Source organism: Emydura macquarii, unplaced genomic scaffold (genome assembly GCF_026122565.2).
Source record: "Emydura macquarii macquarii isolate MOO-44397 ecotype Brisbane River unplaced genomic scaffold, CSIRO-AGI_Emac_v2 contig_2890, whole genome shotgun sequence".
Taxonomy (NCBI): Eukaryota; Metazoa; Chordata; order Testudines; family Chelidae; genus Emydura; species Emydura macquarii.
In genome coordinates this window covers 455,635-482,404 of record NW_027133027.1, presented here as the reverse complement: position 1 = coordinate 482,404, position 26,770 = coordinate 455,635, and the positions used below count along the sequence as shown (strand labels likewise).

General features: G+C 36.8%; 1 protein-coding gene across 2 annotated transcripts; it reads left to right on the top strand.

The window, feature by feature from the left end:
* EEF1E1 (eukaryotic translation elongation factor 1 epsilon 1) lies at positions 1–26,565 on the top strand. 2 transcript variants are annotated; one of them, XM_067568360.1, is made up of 4 exons: positions 1–266; positions 6,243–6,443; positions 17,409–17,504; positions 25,883–26,565. In XM_067568360.1, the coding sequence occupies exons 1-4, from the start codon at positions 108–110 to the stop codon at positions 26,021–26,023; spliced, it is 597 nt and encodes a 198-aa protein (XP_067424461.1). In that variant the 5' UTR covers positions 1–107; the 3' UTR covers positions 26,024–26,565. The 2 variants fall into 2 exon arrangements, with proteins under 2 accessions (XP_067424461.1, XP_067424463.1); XM_067568362.1 differs by having other exon boundaries at positions 65–291.
* The last annotated feature ends 205 nt before the right edge of the window (positions 26,566–26,770 follow it).

Sequence of the window (26,770 nt, the reverse complement as noted above, 5' to 3'; positions counted from 1 at the left end):
CTGTGCTCGCTCGGCTGGGCCTGTCCTTCTCCCCGTCTCTCCTTTCCTCCAATGGATGGAGGCGTTACTTAGGGGGTGGAGAGGAGGTGGCTCCCCTACGTCCAGTCATGTTGGAGTTTGTTGGTGTTGACTCGTCGGACACGTCAGACCGTCACTCTTCCTTCCTTTCCCGGCGGGTTCTCTCCAAAGATGGCAGCTGCGGCAGGGCCCGGGCCGGAGGAGCTGGTTCTGTTAGAGAAGTCGCTGGGCCTGAAGAAAGGGAACAAGTACGGCGTCCAAGGGGAGCGGAAGGTGAAGGGAGCGAGTGGGGGGGACCGGGACCGAGTCGGGCACGTGCGCGCGCGACGAACGGGCTGTTCCCCCCTCCCCCCACCCCCCCAGTCTCCTCCTCGAGCGCGTCCCTCGGCCGTTGGCCTCTGCGCGTGATCTCCTCTCCCCTAACGGGGCGCCTGGGGGAGGGGGTGGGAGGAGGTGAGAGGTCGGGCTACTATCCAGCCCCCTCCCCCAGTCGTCCAGGGCTGAGCGCGGAGACAGCAGCCGCTTCCTTCGCGCCCCCCCCCCCGGCGGGGCTGCGATTAGGTTCTAGCCTGGTCCGAACCGACGGACCCAGCTGGACTCGCTCAAGCTCTGATGCCGGCTCTTACCAAGTCTGTGCTGGGGGGCTTCTGTATTAGGGCCGCGCTGCGGCGCATGTGGGTCACATGTGCCTAGAGTAGAGACACCTCCAGCTGTGTGCGCTGCGGGGTCACTGGGAACGGTCTCTGTTTCTGCAGTGCAGGGTGCATTTATTTATTGGGTTACACACTTGAAGAAGAGCTCGAAAACGTTTCTCTTTCACCAGCGGAAGTTAGTCCAATAATATTACCTCACCTATCTTGTCTCTTTGTATTCTGGGCTCAACCCAGTTACAACAACGCTGCATACAAGGAAAAGCAGCATCAGGTCTAAATGTGGGCTGCCCCCTAGCATATCCTCTTTGACCAATAATGACCCCCAGAATTACTTAGCTCAGAAACTACTCCCCCACCAGAGTACCCCCTGGTCCTCATAGCTGGAACAAACAACTGGCCTTGCGGCAGTGCTGGAGGTTAATACATTTGTCCAGTGCTGTCTTTGCAACATGTAAATGACTGTGAAACTGGGGTATTAAAAGCAGTATGACCTTCTAGTATGGATGCAGGTAGGTTGGTGTAAGTATAGCTTATTCATATAAATAAGGTATTTATACTGGTATAACTGTGTCTACTCTAAGGATTGTACAAATTTAAGTATTTCTTTAAAATAGAACACCTTGAAATAATTAAATCTGTATAAAGACTCATTTGCAGACTGCAGACCAGGACTAAGATGCAGCAGACATTTCCCCCTTAACATTGAAGTATAGAAATGGTGCATAACTGTGGAAGGCACAACTGAAAGGAGAATCTTGCATGGGGCCACCTGAAAGGAACAATAACAAATGGGCTGGCCAATATACAATTAAAATAACATTGTGAAACCTGGCTCCAAACACACACTAATTTCAGACTTTCCAACTTTCCCTGCCCTTTATGCTCAGGCCTTTGAGTTATGGTGAAATGATATCCACTTCCTCTGCTTGCAAACGTACCATGTTTTCTAGATTGGCTGACCAATCAACAAAAAAGGTAGCACTTCATTTATACTATCAGTATGGGAAACTGGTAGCTTGGTTTTTCAGGATTACATTTTGAGGCCATGATATGTTCAAGTTTACTTCTAATAACTTTCAAATCACACCATTCAAACAGACACACAAGATGTATTATATTTTTTCTTAATTCATCTAATTTATTTTTCTTTTTATCTCTGCGTTTTTGGTATACTATTTTATCTGGTATGCAGTACAAAATATTTTGTATTTAGGGTTGGTATAATTTGATTCCTTTCATCTTTAGGTAGCAAACTTTATCAATTGTTACTGCCTGGGAAGAGCAGACTCCTGGCTCAGTACTGCTGTGAACAAGTGGTCGTGGGCACACTTCTGTTCCTGAGTACCTTGGTACTGCCACTGAGTTACTCTCAGTGCATATTTGTTTAATCCTATGCTCCTCAGTGTTGACATCAATATACATTTGTGCACCATACATTTGTTTGCTGAAGAGGTTTTTAATTTTTCAGTAGTAATACTCATCACTGAATTTTGATTCCTATAATTAGAAATCCATTCTATTTTGGCATTAGGATGCAATTAACTGAAAGGCCATGAGATTTGTTGAAACCAAATTGAGTGACACTTAATTATGTGTAAGAATGAGGAAAATAGTCTCTCCTTAATTCTGATCCTGGATGTCTGATTGTCTCCAACAGCTGAAAGTGTAACATGCTGCAGAAAATTCCTTATTGAATATCTGCTGTACTTTGAATAGTGATTGTGTGACAGCAAATATGAGATCATTAACTTCATAAAACTGAAAGGAAATAAGTACACCAGGGTAACTGTTATCACTAGAAAAACTAGATGTTTGCCTTCTTAAATTAAGTCAGGAATTAGTTTAGACCCTCTTTGGAAATGTGCTTAATGCTTAAATGCCAACAGTATTTGGCATACAATCTTTAATATGTAGAGCCATTTTTTAAGTATAACTCAATTCTTCTGCTTCAGAATATTAATTGAAATATCTCTCAAACTTCAAAATATTCAAAAGTCTTGTTTAATTAGATCAATGTTACTTCATTTTCTCTGTTTTTTTTTTTTTAAAGTCTCCAAAGTTTGTTTAGCCATAGTACATCTTTTCTTTTCTCTCTTCCTTCCTTTTTATATTTTTTATATTTATATATATATATATATATATATATATATATATATAAATAAACATAAACAAGAGAAGAACAAACTGCTGGTTACTTCTGGGTAGGGTATCCACAGAGAGGATTGAGATTGAGCTTCTTTCACTGGAGTTTACCCTTTGTAAAGTTTGAGTTTCTGTCATGAAAATAGCAACATAGCTCTTAGGTTTATGATCTGGATTAATGATTAGAATAGATGCTGACTACCACTTTTATTCTATTTAAGATACTTAATGAAAATTAAAATCCCCAATATGAGGTTTTGTGGAGAGAGATGGGTACTCCACCGCATGCTTTCTGTAGTGCCATCATACTCTTAGCAATTGGTTTCTTACTGAATGGCTTCAAAGAATATTGTACACTATACTTACCCACTATTGGAAGTCATGGACAAAATGGATGTCTTATCAAATAAAACCAAAGGGTTAATTCACAGTATATTAATGATTTCTTTTAAAAGAACTGTCTTCAGGCTGTACTGTGTGATGAGATCGTTTGTGGCACTGGTGATACAAAAGACTGATGTAATAAACTGAAGCCAGTTTTCCATTTTCTATAATGCTGCTTTAATAATCAGAAGAAAATGTTTTGTTTAGAAATTTACTTGGTTTCAGAAATTATACATCTAACAAGATGAAAATTGGTTTAGTGTTTTATGCTGGATTACTATTGTCATGGATGATTTCTATAAGAATCAAAAATGTTAACTGTAATCTTCAGTTTTAAATATATTTCAGCTATGTTCTTGTTACATTTTATACTTTCCCAGTGCTAGGCTGAGTAAAACAGAACTTTTCTTTTTACAGTTCAAAATACAACTATACATAAAAGCCTGCTGACTTTTTCATTGCGTACATTTTCACTGAGTATGATAAAGCTTACTAAAAGTCAGGAAATCCTTTTATTGTGAAATTTATTACAATTCTTGTCCAGTTTCATGGTTTTCATTGAATTAGTGGTCATGTTACAGTGATGAGGACAGTACATGGAATTAGACAACAATAGGTTTGACTTCTATATCTCCTGATTTATTGAATTTGGTAAACAATCCTAAATATGGACGCTTGTGCAACTTTTTGAAAATAAACTAAGTGTAGATTACTTCATTTTAAAAACTGAGCAAGTCAATATTTGTTCTGGAAAATGGAATTATTCATGGTCCTTAAATCTTGTAATCGTGTTAAACAAAAGTGCCTCTAATCGCATATTTTAAATGTTTCCTCCAAAACGCTGATGTTTTCATCCCAAACCATAGAAAAATCAGAACATAGTTTTTATTGTAATGTCACTGAGAGTCTGCAAAAAGTAGGAAAAGACATTTTATGCTTTAAATTTCTAAGAACTATCATTGCACTACGGAGCTACATTCTACACTGTCATTCATTGAGGCTGGTGGACCAGTCATTTTTTTCTGAATGATTTGACAATGGGTCCTTTACTTTGAAACAGTGCTGTAAATTATATTGCCATCCTTTACTTTTTGCTCTCCTTCTATTTCTCCTGCCTCTTTGGGACATTCTGTCCAACTTTAAAAAAACAAGCTGTCATAGACCTGGTTGAATACTCACCAGGTTGCTGTGCTTGGATCCAAATCCTGGAATCTTGCATCTTTCTGAGTTTCTCTGGATTTTGGCAGACTTCAGCCACGATCTCTAGCCTCTCAGACCTATTTCTAGGGAATGGGAACTCATGGTCAGACTACCCTAGGCACCCAGAACTACTACTGCACCCTCCCAACACACCCCAGTCATTCAGGTATACCATCCCCAGATGTTCACCCTTGTAGTAGTCTGGTTTATTGCTTAACTCTTCAGGAACGTTTGATAGTTGAAGCAAGGAGACACAGACTTTACAAAAGGAGTTCTAAATCTACCACATTTCACTCATAGACTGCACAAGAGATGTACAGATCTATAGAAAAACCACAAATCCCTGAGAACAACATGTAAATCCCTGCCTTAGTGTCCCAACTACTGAGTCTTTTTGTAATTTGATCAGCATCTGTACAGGGTTCTACTGCTTCCTTTTTCCCCTCTATTCATTTTTGCATTCCCACTCTGGTAAGTGAGCAAGAGTTATACAGGGCAGACCTTGTTCTTTTATAGCTTCAGGGTCAGAAAAACCACCATCACATGACTTGTTTGTTGGTTACCAACCCTGGGAGAACAGGTTTCTATGGGCTGTAGCCAGCTCTTTGATCAAGAGTGATTCCATTTGAATGGGAGGTCATCAGGTTTTATCGGACCTCCATTATTAGCCCTCTATTAGGTACCTGTTTGCTTCAGTTCAGTATGAATGCTACAGAGCTCAGGTGAAGGCATAGAACAGTTTTACATCAAAATGTCCTTTTCACAAAATAGAGTGGAGTTTGCAGATTAAGGGTTTTTCTACATGGGCAGTTATTTTGGAATAGCTATTCCTCATTAACTCCATGTATGGATGCTTTAACTCTGGAATAGGAGTGCCTTATTCCATATTAGCTTAATCTACTGGCACACTATTGGAAGAACAGGGTGCTCATGAAGTGTTAGTCTCCTAGTTTCCACTGTCACTAGTTGAACTGTGTTCAGACTTGCTTAGCAGGGGTGGGTAAAGATTCATATAGCATTTGTATCTCCTTTTCTCTTCTTGGAACAGCATTTGCTGTTAGTTACCTGACAATGTCTTTTGAGAGGTGATTGAACAATTTGACAATTGTTTATATAGGAGTTGATAGGAACAGAGAACATGTGCTTTATTTAAAGGACATCACACACACACGTAATTCCACAACTATAAATTAAAACATTTTAACAATAAACTACAGCTTAACCCTAAGAATGGAAAAGTGTAATACAGAATGTTTGTTTGTTAAGGTGAAACAAATTGCAGTTGCTCCTGAAATGGCTTCCTGTCAGTAACTTAGTCACCAACTGTTAAGCATTGATTTTGAATAAGCATTGAAAAAGTTTAACTGGTGTGATTTATTTGTGGCTGTCCAGAAAAAGTGGGTATTTGTCGATTCTGTAGTCTGAAGTTTTTTCTACACCTGAAAACATGGAAACTTGTGTCAAAGGCTACCTACAAAGATTTCTGGTTGACAATATTTCTTATTCTGATGCTTTCACTGGGGTGGTTATATTGAACTAGAAATGCCATATGTATATGTATGTTCTGTTCTATATATCCTATATATATATATATGTGTGTGTATGTATCTTTCTCTTTTCCTGCAATGGAAACTTAAAAAAAAAAAAAAAATCAACCCAAGGATTAAGAATAGACTTAAATGATTTACATGTGAAGTATTTTCCTTAGCATTAAAATATTTTAATTGTCTAATTAAAACAAACATTTCAGAAAAAAGTGAACCATATGCCATGTAGTGAGGTTGTACAAAGGTCAGCCTTTGTTAAACATGACAAACTTATGGTATTTGTGTTTTCTTCTTCTAGAGTCCAGTTCTTCAAATAAACAATGGTCCCAGTCTAACAGGATTGACTACTATAGCCACCCATCTAGTCAAACAAGCTAAGAAGGAGCAGCTACTTGGAAAAACTGCGGAAGAGAGAGCAGTAGTTCAGCAGTGGTTAGAATACAGAGTAACTCAGATAGGTCTGCCTTCTAATAAAGAAGATATTAGAATAATTCTGAAGGTAAGGATAATTTAATTGCTATACCACCAGAACATTGAATTTTGGAATGATTGGACACTAAAGCTGTTGTGTTGGGGATGCTATGTGAATGTGCATATGTGAATGTACGTTAGTAATAAAATGAGTAGATGTTGAGGATCTTCACTCATTTGCCATTAAATTAGTTGCATTCTTTTCACTTAATTGAAAAAACAACCTGAAACTTGAAGGATATGGTTTTAACGAGAATTTGGAAAGCAAGCCTCTTGCCCTACTGTAAAAACTTAATAATTAAGAATGTAATGGGGTGGGATTGTAATTTTGCCTATAAAGTTCAGAGAATATTCAACTGTTTTAGTCTCTTAAAAATCTTGAAATACTACTGTTTCCTCATATTTATAAGCTACTACTGATGTCCCAGTATATATAAACTGGCCTGCACTCTGATTCAAGATAACATTTATTTTACTGTTACTGAGAACCACTCTTTTCTTTGATAACAGTGGGGGATGTACTTCAAGTCTAGATACTATGGTGATTCGTGTAACATAATGGGTGGATGCCAAGATGAGTTAATATGCAATATTGTATGGGAGATGGTGATGAGTGAAAGCATAGAGAGAAATTTCCATGAACTATCATGTTTTCATATTTATAAACAACAAATGTATGGAATTTTTGAGTATATTAAATGTTTCTAATGGCTTAGGCTGCAGAAGCTCTGGTTGGGAGGGGAAAGGTATCGTTGTTTCACCTAATTAAAATTAAACTAAAACCCTTTTCCATTTTGCTTCTTCAGACTCCTTGAACCCTATCATCAAAATGCTAAAAATAGTTTAATTTTTACTATCTTATTAGGGTGGGAGGTTAAAGATGCCTAGTCCTGGAAAAATAGAATAACTATCAGTTTGAAATAATGTATTTATTAAAAGTGTACAACATGGTATTGAAATTCTATATAATTTCTAAAAAAAGTCCTTTTTCTTCCAATTTAAAAAGATTCCATAATTTTATATGGAAGGTACAAAATGTAGAAACACCAGATGGGTATGTCTACATTGCAATTAAAAACCTATCAGTGTCTTATGCCAGCTGACTCAGGCTACGGGGCTATTTCAATGCAGTAGTAGACTTCTGGGCTCAAGTTGGGATCTGATCAAAAGTTTTCATCAAACTTTCTGTATGAAAAATGGCTTTTTGATGGAAACAAACATTTTCATGGAAAACTTGTATTTCATTGGAAATTTTAGTGTTTTCTTTAATTACAAAAATCAAAAAAACTACTGTTAGTAGAACTGGGTGAATACCTTTTTTTTCCCAGATTGCTGGCAGTTCCACATGTATGCACATGCAAATAAATAAAGTAACAATTTGTTTGGGTTATTTTTAGTAAAAGCAAAGGAAATTAAGGTTAGATTTAAAAAAACTGTTGTAAGTGATGTCCTCCACCTCCTGCCCTCTCCCTTTTAACCTTTTGTCCATTGGTTAGAACACTCACCTGGGATGTGCAGGGGATACCCAAGTTTGAATCCCTTTGCTGGAGCAGGGATTCCCAGGTTAGGAACAAAAAAAGAAACATTTTTCATTTGTCAAAAATTTTTTTAAATTTTCAATGAAAAATTTTGAACATTACAAAAATTCTTTTTTAGAGGTTTTCATGGAAAACATTTAGTATTTTTGACCACCTTTAGTCCTGATCATGCAAACTGCTTCATATGGACAGAGCCCTTCTGGCTTCAGTGTGTGTCTATGTAGGTATATGGGCTTGTCTGCACAGAGCAGCTTGTGGGATTCCCACTTTAGATTGTAAACTCATTGGGGTAAGGATCTTGTCGTCGTCGTCTTGTGTGATTGCACAACATCCAGAACAAAGGTGATCCTGACTGGGGCTCTTGGCCCTACTGAAATCTAAATCTTGAATAGTAACATCACTAAAACGGCCAAGGTTGTGGAGAACGAAATGGTTACACTTATAAGGCAGGCTTGGTTATCATTGCTTTGGAAAGTAAATCTATTTTAAATCTGTTTTTAAAAAAATAAATTTTTAATATTTCAGTGTTGGTTATAGTTTGCAGCAAGTATTCTGATTACTGCATATTGCAGTATGCTTACATTCTGAATACTAGAATCATGACTTTACTCTAAATATTGTTCTTAATATTGCTAAGATGATTGCCATGAACAAGACTTTTTTATTGTAAGGTTTTAGACTAGCTTCTCCATTTTAAAAAAACAAAACCTCAACAGAATACCATATTATGTCTGCTAACCACACACACTTTCCCTTCCCTGGAAACTTTCCCTTTCAATTTCATCTGATTATACCAACATAAATCTGTAACTTTTTTTTTTATTTTGTCTTGTTCCTTTGGAATACAGATTAAAGGGCAGATTTTTAATTTGGCCCTCACTAAGTTTCCACAATTTAGCAGGCATAGTTACTTGACATTTGGATATCAAAGTACTATTTTGTGTCTGCAAACCAGGTACTTAGGCATTTAAATCAGTGGCCCTCAATCTTTTCAGACTACTGTATCCCTTTCCAGGAGTCTGATTTATCTTGTGTACCCCAAGTTTTATCTCACTTAAAAACTACTTGCTTATAAAATCAGAGGTTATAATACAGAAGTGTCACAGCACACTATTACTGAAAAATTGCTTACTTCTCATTTTTACTATACAATTATAAAATAAATCAATTGGAATATAAATATTATACTTACATTTCCATGTATAGTAGATAGAGAGCAGTATAAACAAGTTATAGTCTGTATGAAATTTTAGTTTGTATGTACTTTGCTAGTGGTTTTTAATGTAGCCTGTTGTAAAACTAGGCAAATAGCTAGATGAGTTGATGTACCCCTGGGAGTATGCAAATGTCTTCTGGGGGTACATATACCCTTGGTTAGAACCACTTCTGTAAGTGACCTAATTCTGGGCACAAAAACAGTTTTAGGGTCAGATTTTTATAATTCTGATTTGACAGCTTTCAGATCAGTTTTGATCTTAGCAGCAGTAGCAGTGTGGGAAAGAGAAATTGTCTTACAATATTGAAATACAAAATGTGTGTGTTTCCAAACATACAATTGTATATTGTACTGTTTCCAAACACAATAAAATTTTCACTGCTAGTACTGAAAGGCAGATGTTGGGAAAGGAAGAAGAGTTGCGGCACTTAATTTTAATCAATGATGATAGCTTTCCTGGAGATTTTCATTTACATCAGGTGACGAGTGGCCAGAGTTCATCTTGACACAGTAATGTGGTAAAAATGTTCCTACAGAACAGTAATTTCTTTGCTTCTATTTGTTCCTCTTGCCACCACAAGTTAATAGTTGGAACAAGAAACAGCCTAGTACTGAAGTAGATAAGCATCCTATGCCAAAAGGGACTATGGGAAAAGAAGTAAAGTAGGCAGGCAAGTCTGAGACTGTGGTTTCATAATATGTCTGGAATGCATAATGGCAGTCTTGGGACTGTTGCAGCCTGAAGCCGTAAATTGTAATGAGCTATGTGTCGCATGTGCCAAAAGCAGTTCAGTCACCTCTTCTGTAAAATGTAGGCTGCCTGTAATTGGCTCTCAAATGCGATGCTACAATTCTGTAAAACCTCCCAGTAACAAAACTCTTCAGTGCTTGTTAAGATTCTAAAACAAAGGTCTTGTTGAGAAGAAAAGCTTTATAGAATACTTGAACTAATCTTTCTAGCTTTTTGAATAGCGCTTCTGCATGGCATCTGAACAATCTTGTTACGTATTTGCATTATCTTGACTAGGGTTTCATATTTTTTCATAACATGGACAGCGTTATTGAGAGAGAGAGTGTATTCATTCACAAGCAAATAATATCCTGTGGCAACTACAGTCATTGTTTACATGGAGTTAGGAAAATATACACAAGCTTTTATCTTTTAATATAAATGTTTGTCTTTAGTACAATTTACTTCTTTCAAAATCTCTGTTTAGCTCTTCAGTTCATCTCCTCTTCACGTATGTTCTGTTCCTTTCTTTCATCCCTTGCATATGCTTTTCTGCTGTAAGGTCTTCTCTGATGACACCAAGCGAGAAGGACCTTTAAAAAAACTGATTTGGCAGAAAAATCTATTCATCGGCAAATCTTCAGATGCGTATTTCAGATTATTAGGTGCTTCTTTCAAAGTATGACCATCTCACCTAGGGCACAGGGTGTCGCAATTTATAGAAAAGATTCCACAAGAACATAGTTGTGAATTGCCAAAATATATGGTACCTGAAGGATCATTAATAGCCCGAACATCACCGCAGGCTGCTTTAGACGTGTTTGATGTGGCGACACGTTCAAGGTGACTTTCACTGTGGTGCACAAGGCTTAATGGCTCCAATCTTACGGAATGTGCAAGAAGATCTAAATAACAATTCAAGACCTGTTTGAAGATTGTGAACTGCATTTGTTGAAAAATTTGAGCACCACTATCATCATATACATACCAGACCCAATGAGGAAGCAGTCCAGAGGCCAAAGTTTCATTAGACCAAAGGTCCTAAACTTATTACTAAAATCTGCAGAGAATGTTGAAATTGCCAAGGAAGAAACTGACATTCCAGTTCAGGAGACCCTCTGCTGCCTTTTCCTTCTGCTGCTGTATGTGTGTGTTCCTCATGTCAGCAAGTTTGAGAACCATTCAAGAGCTTCAGGATTGAGAACCCTTCAGAACAGTTTCAGGATCTGTATGCCTTTCTCTCTCATCCTCCTCTTCTCTTGTGGCAACTGCCTTTTTATTTTTGGAAGATCTGGGTTCAGATCATTTCAGGCAAATGGGTCCTTGAAACAAAGGGTATTCTATCCAATTTCAGTCACTCCCTCCACCACCTTCCTTCCCCATCCCTTTTTTGGGGATCCCTATCATAAGATACTGTTAAAACAAGAAATGAACTCCTTTCTAAAGCTCAGAGCACTGGAAAAGATGCCCTTAGAATTTAGACGTAAGGGGTACTACTCCCATTACTTCATAATCCCAAAGAAGGAAGGTATCTGGTGTCCTATTCTAGACTTGATGCGTCTCAGAAGATGCATCTGTTTCAGGTTCAGGACGGTAACTCTGGCTTCAATTATTCCTCATTAGATCCTCAAGATTGGTTTACAACTCTTGACTTTCAGGACACAGATCAATTCATTTGATCATACAGCTGTTCACAACACTGGGGATCAAGATCAACAGAGAAAAATCTACATTTTCACTGATAAAGATTATAGAATTCATAAAAACTGTGGTGAGATCTTGCTGACCTCAGATATATCTATCATAGGAGAGGTACCAGACTGAGTCTCTCTAATCATCAGCAAGCTCTTACAGACAACCTAAAAGATTTCTGAGAGAGCATGTCTCAGGTTCCTGTGTCACATGGTCTGTTGCTCCTATGTCACTTAGCATGCCAGACTTCACCTTCTATGTAAGGGTGGTTGAAATCAGTATATCTACCAAGCAATCACCACATGTCCATGAAATGAAGCTCCCACAAGAAGGCCTCTTCCTCTTTAAATTAAATGGGAGAACCTGCTTCACATATGGAATAGAGTACCTTTTGCTGCACCATTGCCTACCAAGATGCTCAAAATGGCTGTCTCTACACTTGCAGATATTAAGGCCTTTGGTCCACTCCTAGGAAGGTCAACATAAATATCTTTAGAGCCATATCTAGCATGTGTGGCATTTCTACCCATGTTACAAGGATCCATGATCCAAATAATGACTGAAATAACACCACAGCAATGTATTGTGTCAACTGATAGGGAGTTATCTAGGCACCTCTGCTTTGCCAAGAAGCCATAGTCTCTGGGATTGGTGTTTTGTCATATCACACCAGTGGCTGTGCATCTTCTAGGTTTGCAAAATACCCTTCTGGATCAGATCAGCAGACAATTCTCAGACAACCACAAGTGGACTGTAAAAGACCGTCATGTCGAGCATATTTTGCAAGAGTGTCTGTATCCAAAAATAGACTGCTTGCCATGGTGCAGAACAAGGAATGCCCTACATTCTGCTCCAGAGGGGTGTTTGAGCCCAGGCTCCCTGTCAGATGCCTTCCACATCTCATGGGTCCTGGGACTGATGTATGCCTACTGTCAATCCCTTTAAGACCTCAGATCCAAAGGAAACTCCGACAAGATTCATCCTCAGTGATCCTGGTAAGTCCAGATTGGCCCAGCTGTTCTGGTACCTGATGAACTTATCAGCTCAATGTCCTATCATACTACCTGTTCTTCCTGACAGGGTTCACAAAACTGAGGTCAAATCTCACACCCATCTTTGCATCTGACAGCCTGGATTCTGGCTTATTAATTACCACCAAAAGAAACTGTTCAGTTGAAGTCCAGAACATCTTGTACATAGAAGTTCTTCTGCTAACTTATGCAGCAAAATGGAAAAGGCTTTCTATTGGGATAGCATAGCATCCCTGGTCTTCCTTAGAAGCTTCAGTTGCCACTATTCTGGACTAGTTACAAGTCCTGAAACAATCGGAACTTTCTGTTCTATATGGATCCAACAATAATTGCACATCACCCTCTTATCCAGAGCCACAGTGTGGCAAGATTCTTTATCAAAATCTCAGTAACACTTCAGAAACTCTGCCACAGTGAGTCCAGCCGGTTATAGTTGAAAAACAAACCCCAAGACAATTGCTATGTAGTCTAAATACTTGGACAGATATGTGTAATCAGTGTGCAGTACTAACACATTCATAGGAAAACAGGAACCATAGGTACAACTACCACTTCTGTAAAGGATAACCTTAAAAGAAGAGTTACAAGAAAGTATACTGGTTCGATTAAAAAACCATAATTGTTTTTAATTTTTTTAAGTTTTATTTAAACCTGTATTTAATATTAAATTTGAAATCATGGCCACTTGTGCCAAGGCCTAAATTTATTATCTGTTCAAATCTTTTCTATTAAATTAAAAAAAAAAATACTAAGCAGTACATGCTTGTTGCCAAGTTTTAAAGAAAGTCAGATCCCTGAACTGGTGAAAGTCACTGGCTAAGCACTGGAAACAAGTTTGCTGAAATGCCATGCTAGCTTCAGGTAGTTCAATTCAATTAAGAAACCAACGGGGAGTTGAAAAAGCAGGAAAGCTTGTTTTTCTCTTCCAATTTATGAATAGAAACTAGGTAAGAAAAGATGAGATATTAGTTCTAAAATCTTGAGGGACGTAGTGACCAGAAAATAACTACAAAAAGTAAGAATGCAAACAGTTGAAATCAATTATTTAACTAAAGGTTTTCTGCTTGCTGAATTCAAATGATTATTAAAATCAGTGATTTAAATCACTTGGATTAAAATCAGTCCACTCTAGAAGTTCATCTGTCATATCTTTTAGGTTACTGATTTAACTAACATCCACAAGACCTGAGGAAGAGTTCAGTTCAGTATCCCTGTCACTTAAGAAGGCATTACTTTCTATAAATTTCAACCTAGAAACTTTAGAATTAGTGTCCCCCTCTTGGCTGTTGGACAGTAGTGTAAGTGAACTCATCCATGGGAATCCTTATAACAGTCCATGATACAAGAAATGAACTAACAATCCCAAAGTATCCAGAAAATAGCAAATAATCTCAGCCTATATGTAGCATTATAGAAATAGCATGAGCTACAACTTTGTGGTATGAACTTTAAATATATTTGCCAAGCAGGAATCCTGTCAAATGATAGCCAAAGCATTGGGGGAAGATTAACCTTTATTTCTCTAAGAATAAAGTACACTGATTCAATTCCAGTTGCTAAACTAACTCATCATTTTTTGTATTCCATCTGGCTTCGCATGTTCTAGAATTATTCAAAGTATAACAGCTCATTATATCGATTTTTATAAAAGAAATGGAAGTATTTTTTAAATGTTATGAATATTTTGATATATAAGAACATTAAGCAAACTTACTCAGTAATGTAACTAAGGAGCAAACTTTATGATTTTATCTTACCATTCTGAACATGTGTGCATAAACTGTTTTTGCAGATATTAGTGGCATCTGCCTTTTAGAAAGATACACAATGCCAAAAATAAAGCGATCAGCATGCAGTAACTTTTCTGTAGAAATTTTGTTCGCTGAAGTACAAGTAAAAACAATTATAATATCATGGATGTGTATTAGATGTTTAGCTTTTAATTTGCCCAATGAAGATTTTATAACTTTATGTAGGACATGGGAAGACTAGGACAGGGTCTCAGTGATATTCTGACTGTAAATGTGTGTTGAAGTAAGTTATTTTGTTAGGAATAGAAAGCTGCATTCAGTAGGTCACCTGACAGAAAAAAGTTGGTTGGAGAATAATTATTTATGTTCTTATGCAAGGTGATATGTAGCCTTTTAGTAAATTGATTTACAGATTAGCTCTGCAAGCTTTTTCTCTTAACAACGCATTAGCCTTTGCATTTTTGTGATTAAGCAATTTCTATAATATCTTCATTGTCCCTCTTGATATTTAAAGTAATTTGATAGATAAATGGTATGAACAAGGCAGCAAATAGTCTAAATAAAAAAGCTATATAGCTAGGGGCAAGTGACATTACACAGTTTTAACTATGTAGGGGTTTACATTTTCCCTGATTTACTGTATAAATAGAAATCAAAACAGACAGAACATTCAGCAATTACAAAAGTGCAGAAGACACGTCAAGAAGAGATTGATACAAATAGTAAATTGGCATAATGGAAATACTTCAAACATAATATCAAATGGCTTGTAAATTCTCACCATTTTAGTAGTTTTTGTGCTGTAGTAGCCCCAAAAAAGGATTATGGGGCTGCTGCATATTTAACACTGAAGCTAGTTTTTAATTATAAACCTGTTTATCAGCCTCATTCCCCTTGCCCCAAATTTTCTCAAAAAGAAGTCTGCCTGAAATGGAACGTTCCACAACACATGCCAGGATAGAATTTTTTAGGGAAACTTGGAAACGTCAGAAAAGGTGTAAAGTTGTGTTTAAAACATGTCTGTCTGACTTTTTGAAAACTTTGTTGTTTTGTTGGCCTTTTAAAGAGAAAGGTCTTCATGTTTTTGGTGGGATAGGTAGCAGGGGTATTAGAAAGATGTATATAATAAGTAGGTGATTGGTTGAACATCCTGTCTGCTTAGGGTCAGAGGAAGGGTTCCTGAATTTTCTCCTTAGAGTAGGTCTAGAGCAGTGGTTTTCAACCCGCGGGTTGCTTGTGGCCTGGTCAGCACACAGCTGTGGTCCATGCGACCCCCTCAGGGCTGTACAGGTTGTGTGTGTGTATTGTGTGGATGTGCCTACATAACAGAGAGAGCTGCATATGCACCCCACAATGGTAAATAGATTGAGAACCACTGGTCAAGGGAGGTGGCAAGGGAAGGCTGGAACAAACATATTGAGGAGAGGAAGATGTGTATACACTGCTTCACTCTCTTCCCGCCTCGACCTAGCAGAGGGACACGGTCAGAAAGCTCCCAGACCCAGAGGAACTTGAAAACTGACCATTTTACAGTAGTGTTGAGAAGAGATGTAGTAAGTTAAAGACTATTTCGTTTGTTCCTCCGCCCCTACCCCATCTCTTATTCGCTATTTGGCATGTCTTGTCTTGTGTAGGGTGGGGTAGAGGATTGGATACATGGGATGGTAGGAGCCTTGGAGACTGGGGAAATGTGGAGGGAGAAGTAATCTACTGGGAGCATATGGGGAAGCAGAATTGAGCTGTGCTACCTAGTCTTGGAGTGGGAGGCTCAAGAGTAAGGGATGCTTGGAGGGGAACAGAAGACTGGTGGCACATGGGAAGAATATAGAGAACAGGATGGGATACAAGAGGGGTCTGGAAGGGGTGAGGTGTAGGAGGCTGAGGGATATGGAAAACTGCAAAGAAAAGCAAGATATTTTATGTGTTAAGATTTGGATACTTAATTCTCTAGATATAGAACATTTTTCACTGAATAAATTTTCCCCATTCTCTATTCACTAGCCCCCAAATCCCAACCAACTCAGCAGTGTACGCTCCTACTCATTACTTATTCAGATAACCCCTGATATGGACTTGCTAAAGTCTGTGGGGGAGAAGAAACATTTTTGTGAGGTTTATAAAAATATTGGAGCAGAGCTCTCCTTTTGTGGATTCTGTGCATCAACCCTGTTTAAAATGTCAACAATCAATCAGGGAGACTTTCAAACAAAAAACAGTTTTAAGTTTTAAAGTGTGCTTTACTGGAATCTAACTAACATGCAGAAAAGCTACGCTGTCTTTACAAAATTTTTGTACCTTTAAAATAAACCCAAATGTTAGTCTGTAAATGAACAGTTCTGCACTGCCATATAATTCATTACTCACTGCAAAGAGTCTATTCAGTTTACTTGTAAAGTTACAAACATACGGGGGTGGTTCCATAGACACACATCATGTAATCAGTTCATTTAGTAACACAGGTGGATTAAAATTCCAAATTATATTCTTCTACTTCATCAATACATGACTGAGAATTTACAGAACTCTTACGTAACTGATTGTAGTTCGGAGTTGTGTTCCATTAGCAGTCTTTGCACGTAGAGTAAACCACATATATAAAATCAACAGTGTACAACCAGTAGCATATTTCCATTACAGAACAAAGAAAGTTAAAATTGGATGGATGATGTAAACGGAGTGAGTGATTAGTGATGTAGGATTATATTCTATGAGGGAACTAGCTTGATCCTTTAACTCTTCATTTACAGACTGTTAGGAGTTTTTTAGTTTGGTTTTTTGTTTTTGTTTTTGGGCTTCACTGAATCATTTTTCAACTTTAACTCTTTTTAACAGAGTTTTTTCTGTTTGGGAATAGTTAAAACTGTTGTAGCTATCATGAAGCAAGCTGACAATTTATTGAACTGATATAAAAGGCAACTGACTTAAAAGGCAATTTTTTAAGCATTATAATTTAGCAGGAGGAAAATCATTAATTGCATTAATGTTTTGTCCTACTGGTATTGTATTGACTTTGTAATTCTTTTATTTTCTTTTAGGATCTTAACTTATACCTTGAAGACAAAGTCTACCTTGCCAGAAACAACTTTACCTTAGCAGATATTTTAATGTACTATGGACTACATCAGATCATTGTAAGTAATATTTAATTACTTTTCTGTTTATAACAGTCATAATTGTTAATGTATTGAGTAATAGACAAATTCTTGCTTTAGAAGGTTTTCAGCTAAATCGAAATACTACTTTTTCCATTTTGTAATTAACATTGCTTAAAGGGCAGAGTTTTGTGCAAGTGCTTCACATTTAATTTGCTTTTAAATATGGCTCCCTATTTAAAATAATATTTAGCTGTGGAACAGTCAAAGGGAATGCCAGTATGTAGTATTTGGATAAAGAGATTTTAAACTGTCCTTTATATAATGCGACAGAAGGACAAAATATGTGCCTTTTTATTTTCTGACTATCCTGACTTGGTGGCAAAAGTCTGTACCATTACCATTCACAGAATTGGAATTAAAAACAAATGGATAAAACTGGAAGAACTTGGTGATGAAAAATTAAGATAAAACCTTGATCTTGATATCACTGGTGAAATAATTGGTCCAAGAAGAGGCAGATGAAGATAAGCTAACTGCTAGAAGAATATACAAATATGGTGACAAGATTTCATTGAATATGAAAAGGGTGCAGAGGCTTTAGGATTTAATCTTTTGATGTTAACACTTGATAATTCATGATGATAAATAGAACAATGAATGTGGATGGAGAACTGCTGCTTCCAAGAAGCAAGAACAAGAATTGTTGCACAGAGTTCATGAAATACAGGAGAGAAATCCTTAGATTCTTGTCTAGGTTAAATCATGTTATGTATCTAGAATATAATATTAGGAAGGGTTGTAGCTCACTTCAGAGTCAGAAGGCATAATTTGAAGATTTGAATCGTGCAAGATCATGATTCTTTTGATAGTGAAAGGAAGGGAGGAGTAGCATCATGCAGGTAAATCAGTGGCTGGTGTGGTGGTTTTTGACCCTTCCCCTGCTATAAAGAATGGAAGTCTGCTACAGAAAATGAGTTCTAACTTCCGGGGGGGAAATTTGGGTGGGATAAATCAAAGTAGAAAGTACAGATGATTATTTTTAGGTAAAAAACACTAAAAAGAAAAGAGTGTGCAATGAGAGAGATTAGCCAGTACCACTATAAAATGTTGGTTTTTACAAAAATAATTTGGTCCCTGACTCAGAGTAAATTTAATTGCAAATTGTAGAAATGTCCAGGAATGAAAATGAGAGAAGATTAAGCAAGCAAATGAAAGGAATTCTAACTTGCATGATTTTATAAAAATGTTAGAGTAAATAATCAGGTGACTTGGAATTAATTGTGTGAACAAAAATGTGATCTCATAGAATTTTAGTGTTCTATTGTATGGTTACACTATCAAGATTGCACACCTTTTATGTATTATATAAAGGAATAGGAGGATGTATCCTTTTTTGTTTATATGTCCCCTATACAAGTAATAGAGGATGTAAGAACACACGTCCAAGTGACAGTACAGCTAAAAATTAGATGGTGAAAATCACGCATATTTTAAATTGAGTTTGCTCCAGAGATAGAAGTTATTGCTTAGGGAAATAGAACAGATGGTAAAAACAAATGAGTTGGTGCTCCTGGGAGACTTCAACTATCCAGATAATGGTTGGGAAAAGTATGAAGCACTCTATTGATGTCTGAACATGTTTTTAAATTTCATGGAAGATAATTTCCTGACTCAAAAGTAGAAAGTGCAAATGGTTGAGTGGTTATCCGAGGCCTGATACAAATAGGGAGGAAATCTAGATGCAAAAAACCCCAGATTATGTATGTTTTGAATATTGTGTTGTAGCATTATGGATATAGCCATACGTCAGTACTTAATTTTAAAATGACAGATAAAAACTTGACGACTTTACTGTAGGGGGATTGGGAGGCGTTTGTTTTTGAGGTGGAGGAGTATCGGTGATGGCATTTCCATACTCAAACTTCATGGAGGGAAGTGCTAGTGTTCTTAATGTATTTCTGTTCATGGAACCCATCTTGTGGGCCGCCTTTTTGGATCAATGTTGGCTAGTATGTGTCTTGAGAAATTTGAAGATTTTCTTTCTTCCCATTTCCAGCCCCTTCTGGCTGCTGGGAAGGAAGCTGATCTGCATCATATCCTCCTCCTCCTCCCCCCCCCCCCCCCCAAAAAAAAAAAAAAAAAAGGTTACTGAAAGAGAGGACTGCTCCTGGCTCTTTCCCTGTTTGGCTGCAGGAGTAAGGATGAGAGGAGGACAAAGGAGTGGCACTTCTTCCCTTTCCCAGCACCCAGAAGTTTGTTAGAATTGGACTACACAATACTGCCTCAGACTACATACTACCAGTAGTCAACAGTTGATCTCCTGTTAATATCACTGGTAGGTTAGTACAAAGATTAAGGGCAGAGTATGACCATTGTGAAGAAATCAAACTTTTATATAGTGGATAACTATTGTTGCATTTGCCATCATTCATTGGGAAAACTTGCTTGTTTTTAGCAATACTGATGCTTCTGCTCTTTGGTTTTTTTGCTTTTGCTTCACCATCTTCCCTTCTCAGTTTCTCTCCCCTTTTCCCTGTGCCTTTGTTCTTTTCCTTTTTTTCTTCTCTTTGCAATTCCCTCTGGGCAATAACTTCCAGTTCCTTCCTTTCTTCTATCTGCTAACCCAATCAATAATTAATTAATTAATATTAGTGTTTAAATTGTTGTAGAGTGAGGGGAACGAAGGAGGTGGAGTTCGCATCTGCCTTTTTGAGGCTGTTAGCAAACTAGTGAAGGCTATACAACACCTTTTTCACATTCATTTAATATGTTAAAATTATCTTTGCAACTACAAAGTTTAGAAATTAACGTATAAATAAAAAAAAACCCTTAGATTCTTTAGTTTATAATATAGGCCAAAAATACTTTGAAGTGTTTGATATCTCACTCGATGAGCCAGAAGCCTCTTCCAAACAATGTATGACTACATTTTTATATCAGAGTCATGAATTCTATGTTTTTAAAAAAAATATCCATGCCTTTAGACATTTTGAGTACTTTTCATGTAAGTAAGTGAATATGGTGAAAAACAATGTAGAGCTGATGGGTTCCAGAGAAAACAGAAGGTTACTGCTAGGGGACACACGGGACAGTCAGTGAGCATTCAGTAAGAGTTTTAAATCCTCCGTGGATAATTAGTTTTGTTTTACCAAAATTGTGACTGATAGGAAAACAAACTTTATATGTGTACATTCTCTGTTAGAATTGTGCTTGTGCTGTATGAGGACATTTGGGGACCAATCAGCAAAAAGTCTGATTAGTTCTATTTAACATCCCCAGTGTTTCCTGAGATAAAGAAATAGATTTAAGATTATTCTCCTAATTCATAAACTTTAATAATCACCCATAATGTAAAAAAACAAAAATAAAAAAAATACATCAACTACCTCTGAACTTGCATAGAATTTTCTGTCTAATCAAAAATAAAACAAAAAAATCTTCAATCAGAGTATCAGGTTCATATCAAATAAACAAGATCAAATAAATCATTCTAATATGAATTCCATGTAATAACCTGGGAAGATGGCCTTCTGCTCACATGCAGATTCCCAACTGAATCCTGCTGAAAAGCTTAGTATGAGAAGGAACAATCAATTCCCAATTCAAGATTGCTAATATTTGAACTACTTATCCAGCAGCATTATTATTCAGATTCCAGTAAGTATTTTAGTTAATGTCCATTAATAAACTTCAACCTTGTTAAAATGCTGATCTTAATACTGGGCTGAAATTATGTGTATACTCTTTTTAACATCTATATACATAAAATGGGAAAATAAATATTTGGAGTACAAAACAATGTTAATGATTCTTGAGATGTTTTACTTTGCCCATAATCACTCTGATTTTCAGTTAAAAGAAAAAAAATTAAACAGCTATAACAATTAAATAATTACCATTTTTCCTTGATTCTGGATTCTGTTATAACATACTATTTAAAGTTAGGAGCCAGAGCCTATCCTTCTTATTGCATGTAGTGGCTCTCTGTGAAGCATAGTTTTGCTGACTTTGCTTCAGGATCTGGCTTAAAGTTGATATTGCATTTTTTTAATCACAGTATTGCTAAAGTTGTTGGATGTCTTATCAAGCCATCCCAGTCAGATACTATCTTAAGAGATTCTGTCAAGTTGACATTACTGATTTTTTTCCCCCTCCTCCATTCCCTTTGTGTTTTTCTAAGCACTTTTAAATTTGTATATGAATTCGAGCTCATGTGAGATCCTGCTCACGCTGAAGGGCTTGGTACATAAACAACTTGGTGAGACTCTTGCCCACAGAGTTTAGAGGGTGAGAATTCGTCTGCAACCACAATGCTATTGAAATTAAATATCCTTTGGAGAATGCAATTCATAGTCCTTTTAGAAACTCCATTCTAGGTTCACTGTACAGTGATTACTTTGGTAAGCCTTCATCAGCTCTACATAGAAACATCAAGGTTTTTCCTCCCTTTTTAAAAAAAAAAAAAAAAAAAATCCTCAATGAGTGGCTGTTTGCTATTAAAATTGCTTTAATAGCAAATAATTATTTTAATAGCAGAACAGCAGCTTTTTTTTAACTTTGGGGAATTACCTGATTTAATGAGGAAGAACAGAAAATATTCATCTCTAACAATGTTGTAAAAATGCAATGGAAGTGATCTCTAAACAATTAACCTAAGAATTATGAACTGAGTAAAAAGTAAACCATGCCACAAAGTGCTCTCTTAATATACTGCACCTGTCGAGTACATTATGCAAATAAACTAAAATATTTTGCCTGTTTTTTTTCCACAGTACAAAAGGGGTTTAGTTATCAGAATAGATACTTCTGCCTTCAAATGTTTTTTCACTCTCTGCTAACCATATCCCAATAGAACTAATCCTCCTGCTTTTTCACTTTTGTAAATCAATAACTATTGAAGTCTGAGAGTTAATGGTGTGAAACTAGTGTAGGAGGAATCCTTGGGCCCATTGTCTGCTAAATTTCAGTGTAATTCCATATTTTATGTTCAAATGTCTTTCCCATTAAAAGCAGGTTTTATGAATAAAGGACATAATTAACTAGAGCTTCTACAAAAATACAATAGTTTGCTCCAGGAGGTTCCAGTATTTTAAGCACGTTTATATTTTAAATACTGAATTTTATAATGCTTGTGTGTACTCGTTTTTTGCCATACTTTTCTTTGCGTTGTAAATGGCTCTGCTGCTTTATATTGGGTTACCAATGCCAAACTACAGTGAATGTTAGGACAGTTACATGTGATCAAATGTCTCTTCTGTGCATGTCATTGAGTGCCCAATCTATGGGGAACTTCAGGCAATTTTACAGAGTATTTTAATTAAAAGACCATTCTGTGCTGCTTTTAATAACTTTCTTCTTTTGGGTTGTCAAGTCTACAAAAAGCTGACATTTTTCTCTTACCAATTTTGTTCTTTTCCACTGGGATAATGCTGATTTAATTGTTTCTAGTGCAGCAGAAACTATAGTTCTGATGTAACTGTTTGTGTACTTCTATCAGTGATGTCAGCTACAGTATGCAGAGTTGTAGAAATAAGATTTCACATTTCTGCACCAATAAGAGGCAAGCTTGCAAGGTATTGCTACTTAAGTTAAGTTTCAACAAAATTGGTATGGACCAGAAAATGGTATTAGAGTTTGAATTGCACAATCTTCTGCAGAAATATAGTTGCAACAGTATGTTTGCATTCTAGCAAGCAAGTTCGTTTGGCGAGGGATGTGTGGTGTCTCCTGTAGGTGATGCTGCAAAATCTACTTTTTTCCCAAGATGCTGATAGGACTCTTGCTGTCTCAAAAGTTAACCACAACAAGATGAAGCTCAGCTTGAGACTATGGACACTATTCAGAACTATCCCAGCTTTTCCCTCTTTGTTGCTGTTATCCAACAAGTTGGAGCTGATGTATCTTCTTTGTGGCTTCCAACTACAAATTAAATTTGGAGCTGTCAGTCTTCAGATACAGTCCCTCACTGCTAGGCCAGTTAGTATGGAAAGTTGTGGAGAGGGAACAGAGCATTGTGTAAAGCATGCTGGAAATTAAGCTGGCAACAGAGGATCCAGCACTGGTTTAAAAAAAAAAAAAAAAGTAGTGGGTTGATTTTAGAGAAATCCTAATCCTACTGAAAGGAGAATAGACAGTGAAGAACCAGCAGTACAGTCAGAATTTCAGTGTCTCCCCTGTGCCTTGACTTCAAAGAAAATGTGTTAGTTTGATTTAATTGAGAATAGTTGGACCAATTTCTTGACTGCAACCAGGAATTATTGCAGTGCAAACGAATGCAAAAGTGGAGTAAAACTCACCTAAGTAGTCCTCATCCTGGACTGGCTGTGTGTCTAGTCCGGTCTTCAGACATAAATTAAACAGCCTTAAAGCTATTCATTATTAAGATGGCTACTGATGGGGTGTTCACATCCACTACACCAGCACAAGAAAGGCGGATGTTAAGTCAGTATAGTGGCTATTAACACTTTCCCTCTCTCTCCCCCCACCCCGCTCCCAGCCCCCCTGAAGCTCCTTCTAGTTTAATCCTCCCATGGCCAGTTCATCTACATTCAGAAGTAGATTCTGCCAGTAACCCTAAGATTTTGACTTGAAAACTCTTTAAAAATGTTGAATATAAGTGGTAACCTGGCTAGGCTAGGCTATGCTAACTGTGAGGAGAGGCAGAGGCAAACCAAGGCAAAAGGAATAATTTTAACTTTGTAAGGGAAAACCCTAAAATTGTACCAGGAGCATAAATTAATATAGAACATTACCAAAGACTTAGTACTTATAATAATAAACTATAGGTTACCAACTCATTAACCTTTGAGCTTGTACACCCTGTGCACTTAGTATCAAATGCATTATTAACAAGAGCTAAATAAATGACTTAATATACTATCACTTTTCCTTTTCTTGCATGTAAGTTCAGCTCCCCTCTTTCTGTCCTTGCTTCTCTTTGGCTTGAAGTGCTCCTTTAGGTTTGTTCCTGTGGCTGTACTTCTTTTCACTGAATTCATCCACAAGCAGTCCCTAGTGACCACTTGTCTAGTAGACACTTTTGAACTGTTGTTCTTGAATATCCTTCAATAGATGTATGAACAGTGAAATGACTGTTTTGAACACTTTAGGTTCCTTGTGGGTGGGCTTCTTGTTTACCATTTTCAAGGCTCTGTTTTCATCTGACAGATTTTTATCAGTTCTCTTTTTCACCAATTATATTTCCTTTCAGTTTCTACATATGTAGCTTTTATTTCCCTCTACTTCCGTTCTCTTAACAATGTCTGTTCACATACCCAGGTCTGGGGGGTTTTCTGCTTCTCCTGACCTGAAAACCTTTCCTATGTTTTCTTTCCTCCTCAGTCCCCTACTTTTATTCTCCTGTTTTTATTTTATCACTACCCCACCTACCCAGGTTTCAGTTCATCCTATAGCTCACATCTCCATTCTTCTCCAACAGCTTTTTCTAACTGCCCCATCGGGTGGATTCTGAGCCCCCTCTCTCAGGCTGTCCCTCTTCCCAGGACAGCATTCTGTGCTGCTGCATCACAACTGTAGCAGATGCTAGTGCCAGAATGCGGGTTACTACACATAGGTACATCTTTAATCATGGTAGACAACCCTACTAATTCATGGTTATATTTCTAATGTGGACAGATCCTTAATCTAAGTTTTTTTTGCTGTGGTGATTTGAATGATGCCACTTGTGTCCTAGATACTAGTAATCTGAGTACATCTAAAGAAAATAAATTACTATTGTATGTGACAGTTGCATTTACTGACTTTCCCAGAATTGTTGAAATACACCCAACAGCTATTGTTGTGACTCTTAGATCAAACGGTTAAAAAAAAAAAAATTATAAGCATACCTTTAATTCATTTCTGTCTTGAACGTGCTTCGAAACAGCACATCCCTCTGTTCAATACGCGTTTCTAAAAAATGTAAACTAGTCCTTGGCTTGAGAGGCAAGAACAGACGGCTTCCTAGACTAGAGTGCAACAGTGAGGATTACTTGGATATCTTTCAGAACTTTTCTTAAGGATACTTACAGTAATCCCTTGTTAAACATGCTAAATACCAGCAATTTCGTTGCCTTTCTTCACTTTACTAGAGTTACTGGAACAAGAACCAGTCCTGTCTGCTTTGTAATCTCAGCTTTAAACCCTGTCATACAGTTGAGCCTTCAGTTCTGTTTGATGTTAAATTATGCAAATTATGTCTGAATCTTCAGATTTTCCTAAAACTAACATATGGTTTTTAAAACTCCACAACCAAAAAATATAAAATCAATATACAGTACTGCTAGACTTCTATAATTTTTCATCGTATTTGGGAACTGACTTCATAAAACTACTTTTTATTCCTGTAATTACCATATGTTTCTATGATAGTAGTGATATGATTATTTAATATCTTTTATTTCTTCCCTTGTTAGGCTGACCTTACAGTGCAGGAGAAGGAGAAATACCTTAATGTGTCTCGCTGGTTTAATCACATTCAACATTATCCAGGTATCAGGCAACATCTGTCTAGTATCATCTTCATGAAGAATAGACTCTATACTAATGCCCATTAGGGATCTTCAGTGCCATATTGGAAGGGTGATTAGGAATTGAAAAAATGGGAAATGTTTTCTGGATTTCAAAACTGCACACTTCAAAACCACTAACTTGCAAGCATAAATGTGTGACCTTCCTTATATGAACCAGAACAGTTGATGCCTAAAATAATGATATTGCATTGAATAACTCATTTCTTATTATTTGAACTTCATAAAAGAATTGTATAGTTTGTTAAATGCAACAGTAGTGGAAAAATGGGAATCAAGAATCAAGTTTTATTTTTTTAAGTGGACTATTCTTTTACTCATGTAATGGCTGAATATAGGACAAAAGAACAACTTCTCCTTCAATATTTGCAACATTTTGCTATTTATTGACCTTTTACGTACTTAGCACTTCATTATTTTCATTTTATTTTCCATGGATGTTTACACTAGTTTTGTAAATATTATGGTAAGAGCACTATTGTGTGCCAAGGATGTGAAAAAGGGAATAGACAAATGTATTCGTTACAAACAATATTTATGTGATCTAATAAATTTATTTAAAAAGTCTAGTCTTAATTTGGTTGTGATACTTTTATTTCTTAAAAATATTTTTGGTGTAAAATTAAGAGTTAAAATAGCTGAACTCCAAATAAGCTTTTAAAAAAAAAAAATCACTTGCATTGATTATTGTGAGTAGAGCTACAAAGGAATTTGGACTCAGGTAGCTAATTTTTGGTTTGCATGTTAAGTCTGACATATTTCCCAAAACTGAAT

Bases quoted from the DNA above. Each gene is read 5' to 3' on its own strand.
- EEF1E1 (XM_067568360.1), top strand. From the start codon at position 108: ATGTTGGAGTTTGTTGGTGTTGACTCGTCGGACACGTCAGACCGTCAC. The intron at 267-6,242 runs GTACGGCGTCCA...TTCTTCTTCTAG, and splicing joins GGCCTGAAGAAAGGGAACAA to AGTCCAGTTCTTCAAATAAA. The intron at 17,505-25,882 runs GTAAGTAATATT...TTCCCTTGTTAG, and splicing joins ATGGACTACATCAGATCATT to GCTGACCTTACAGTGCAGGA.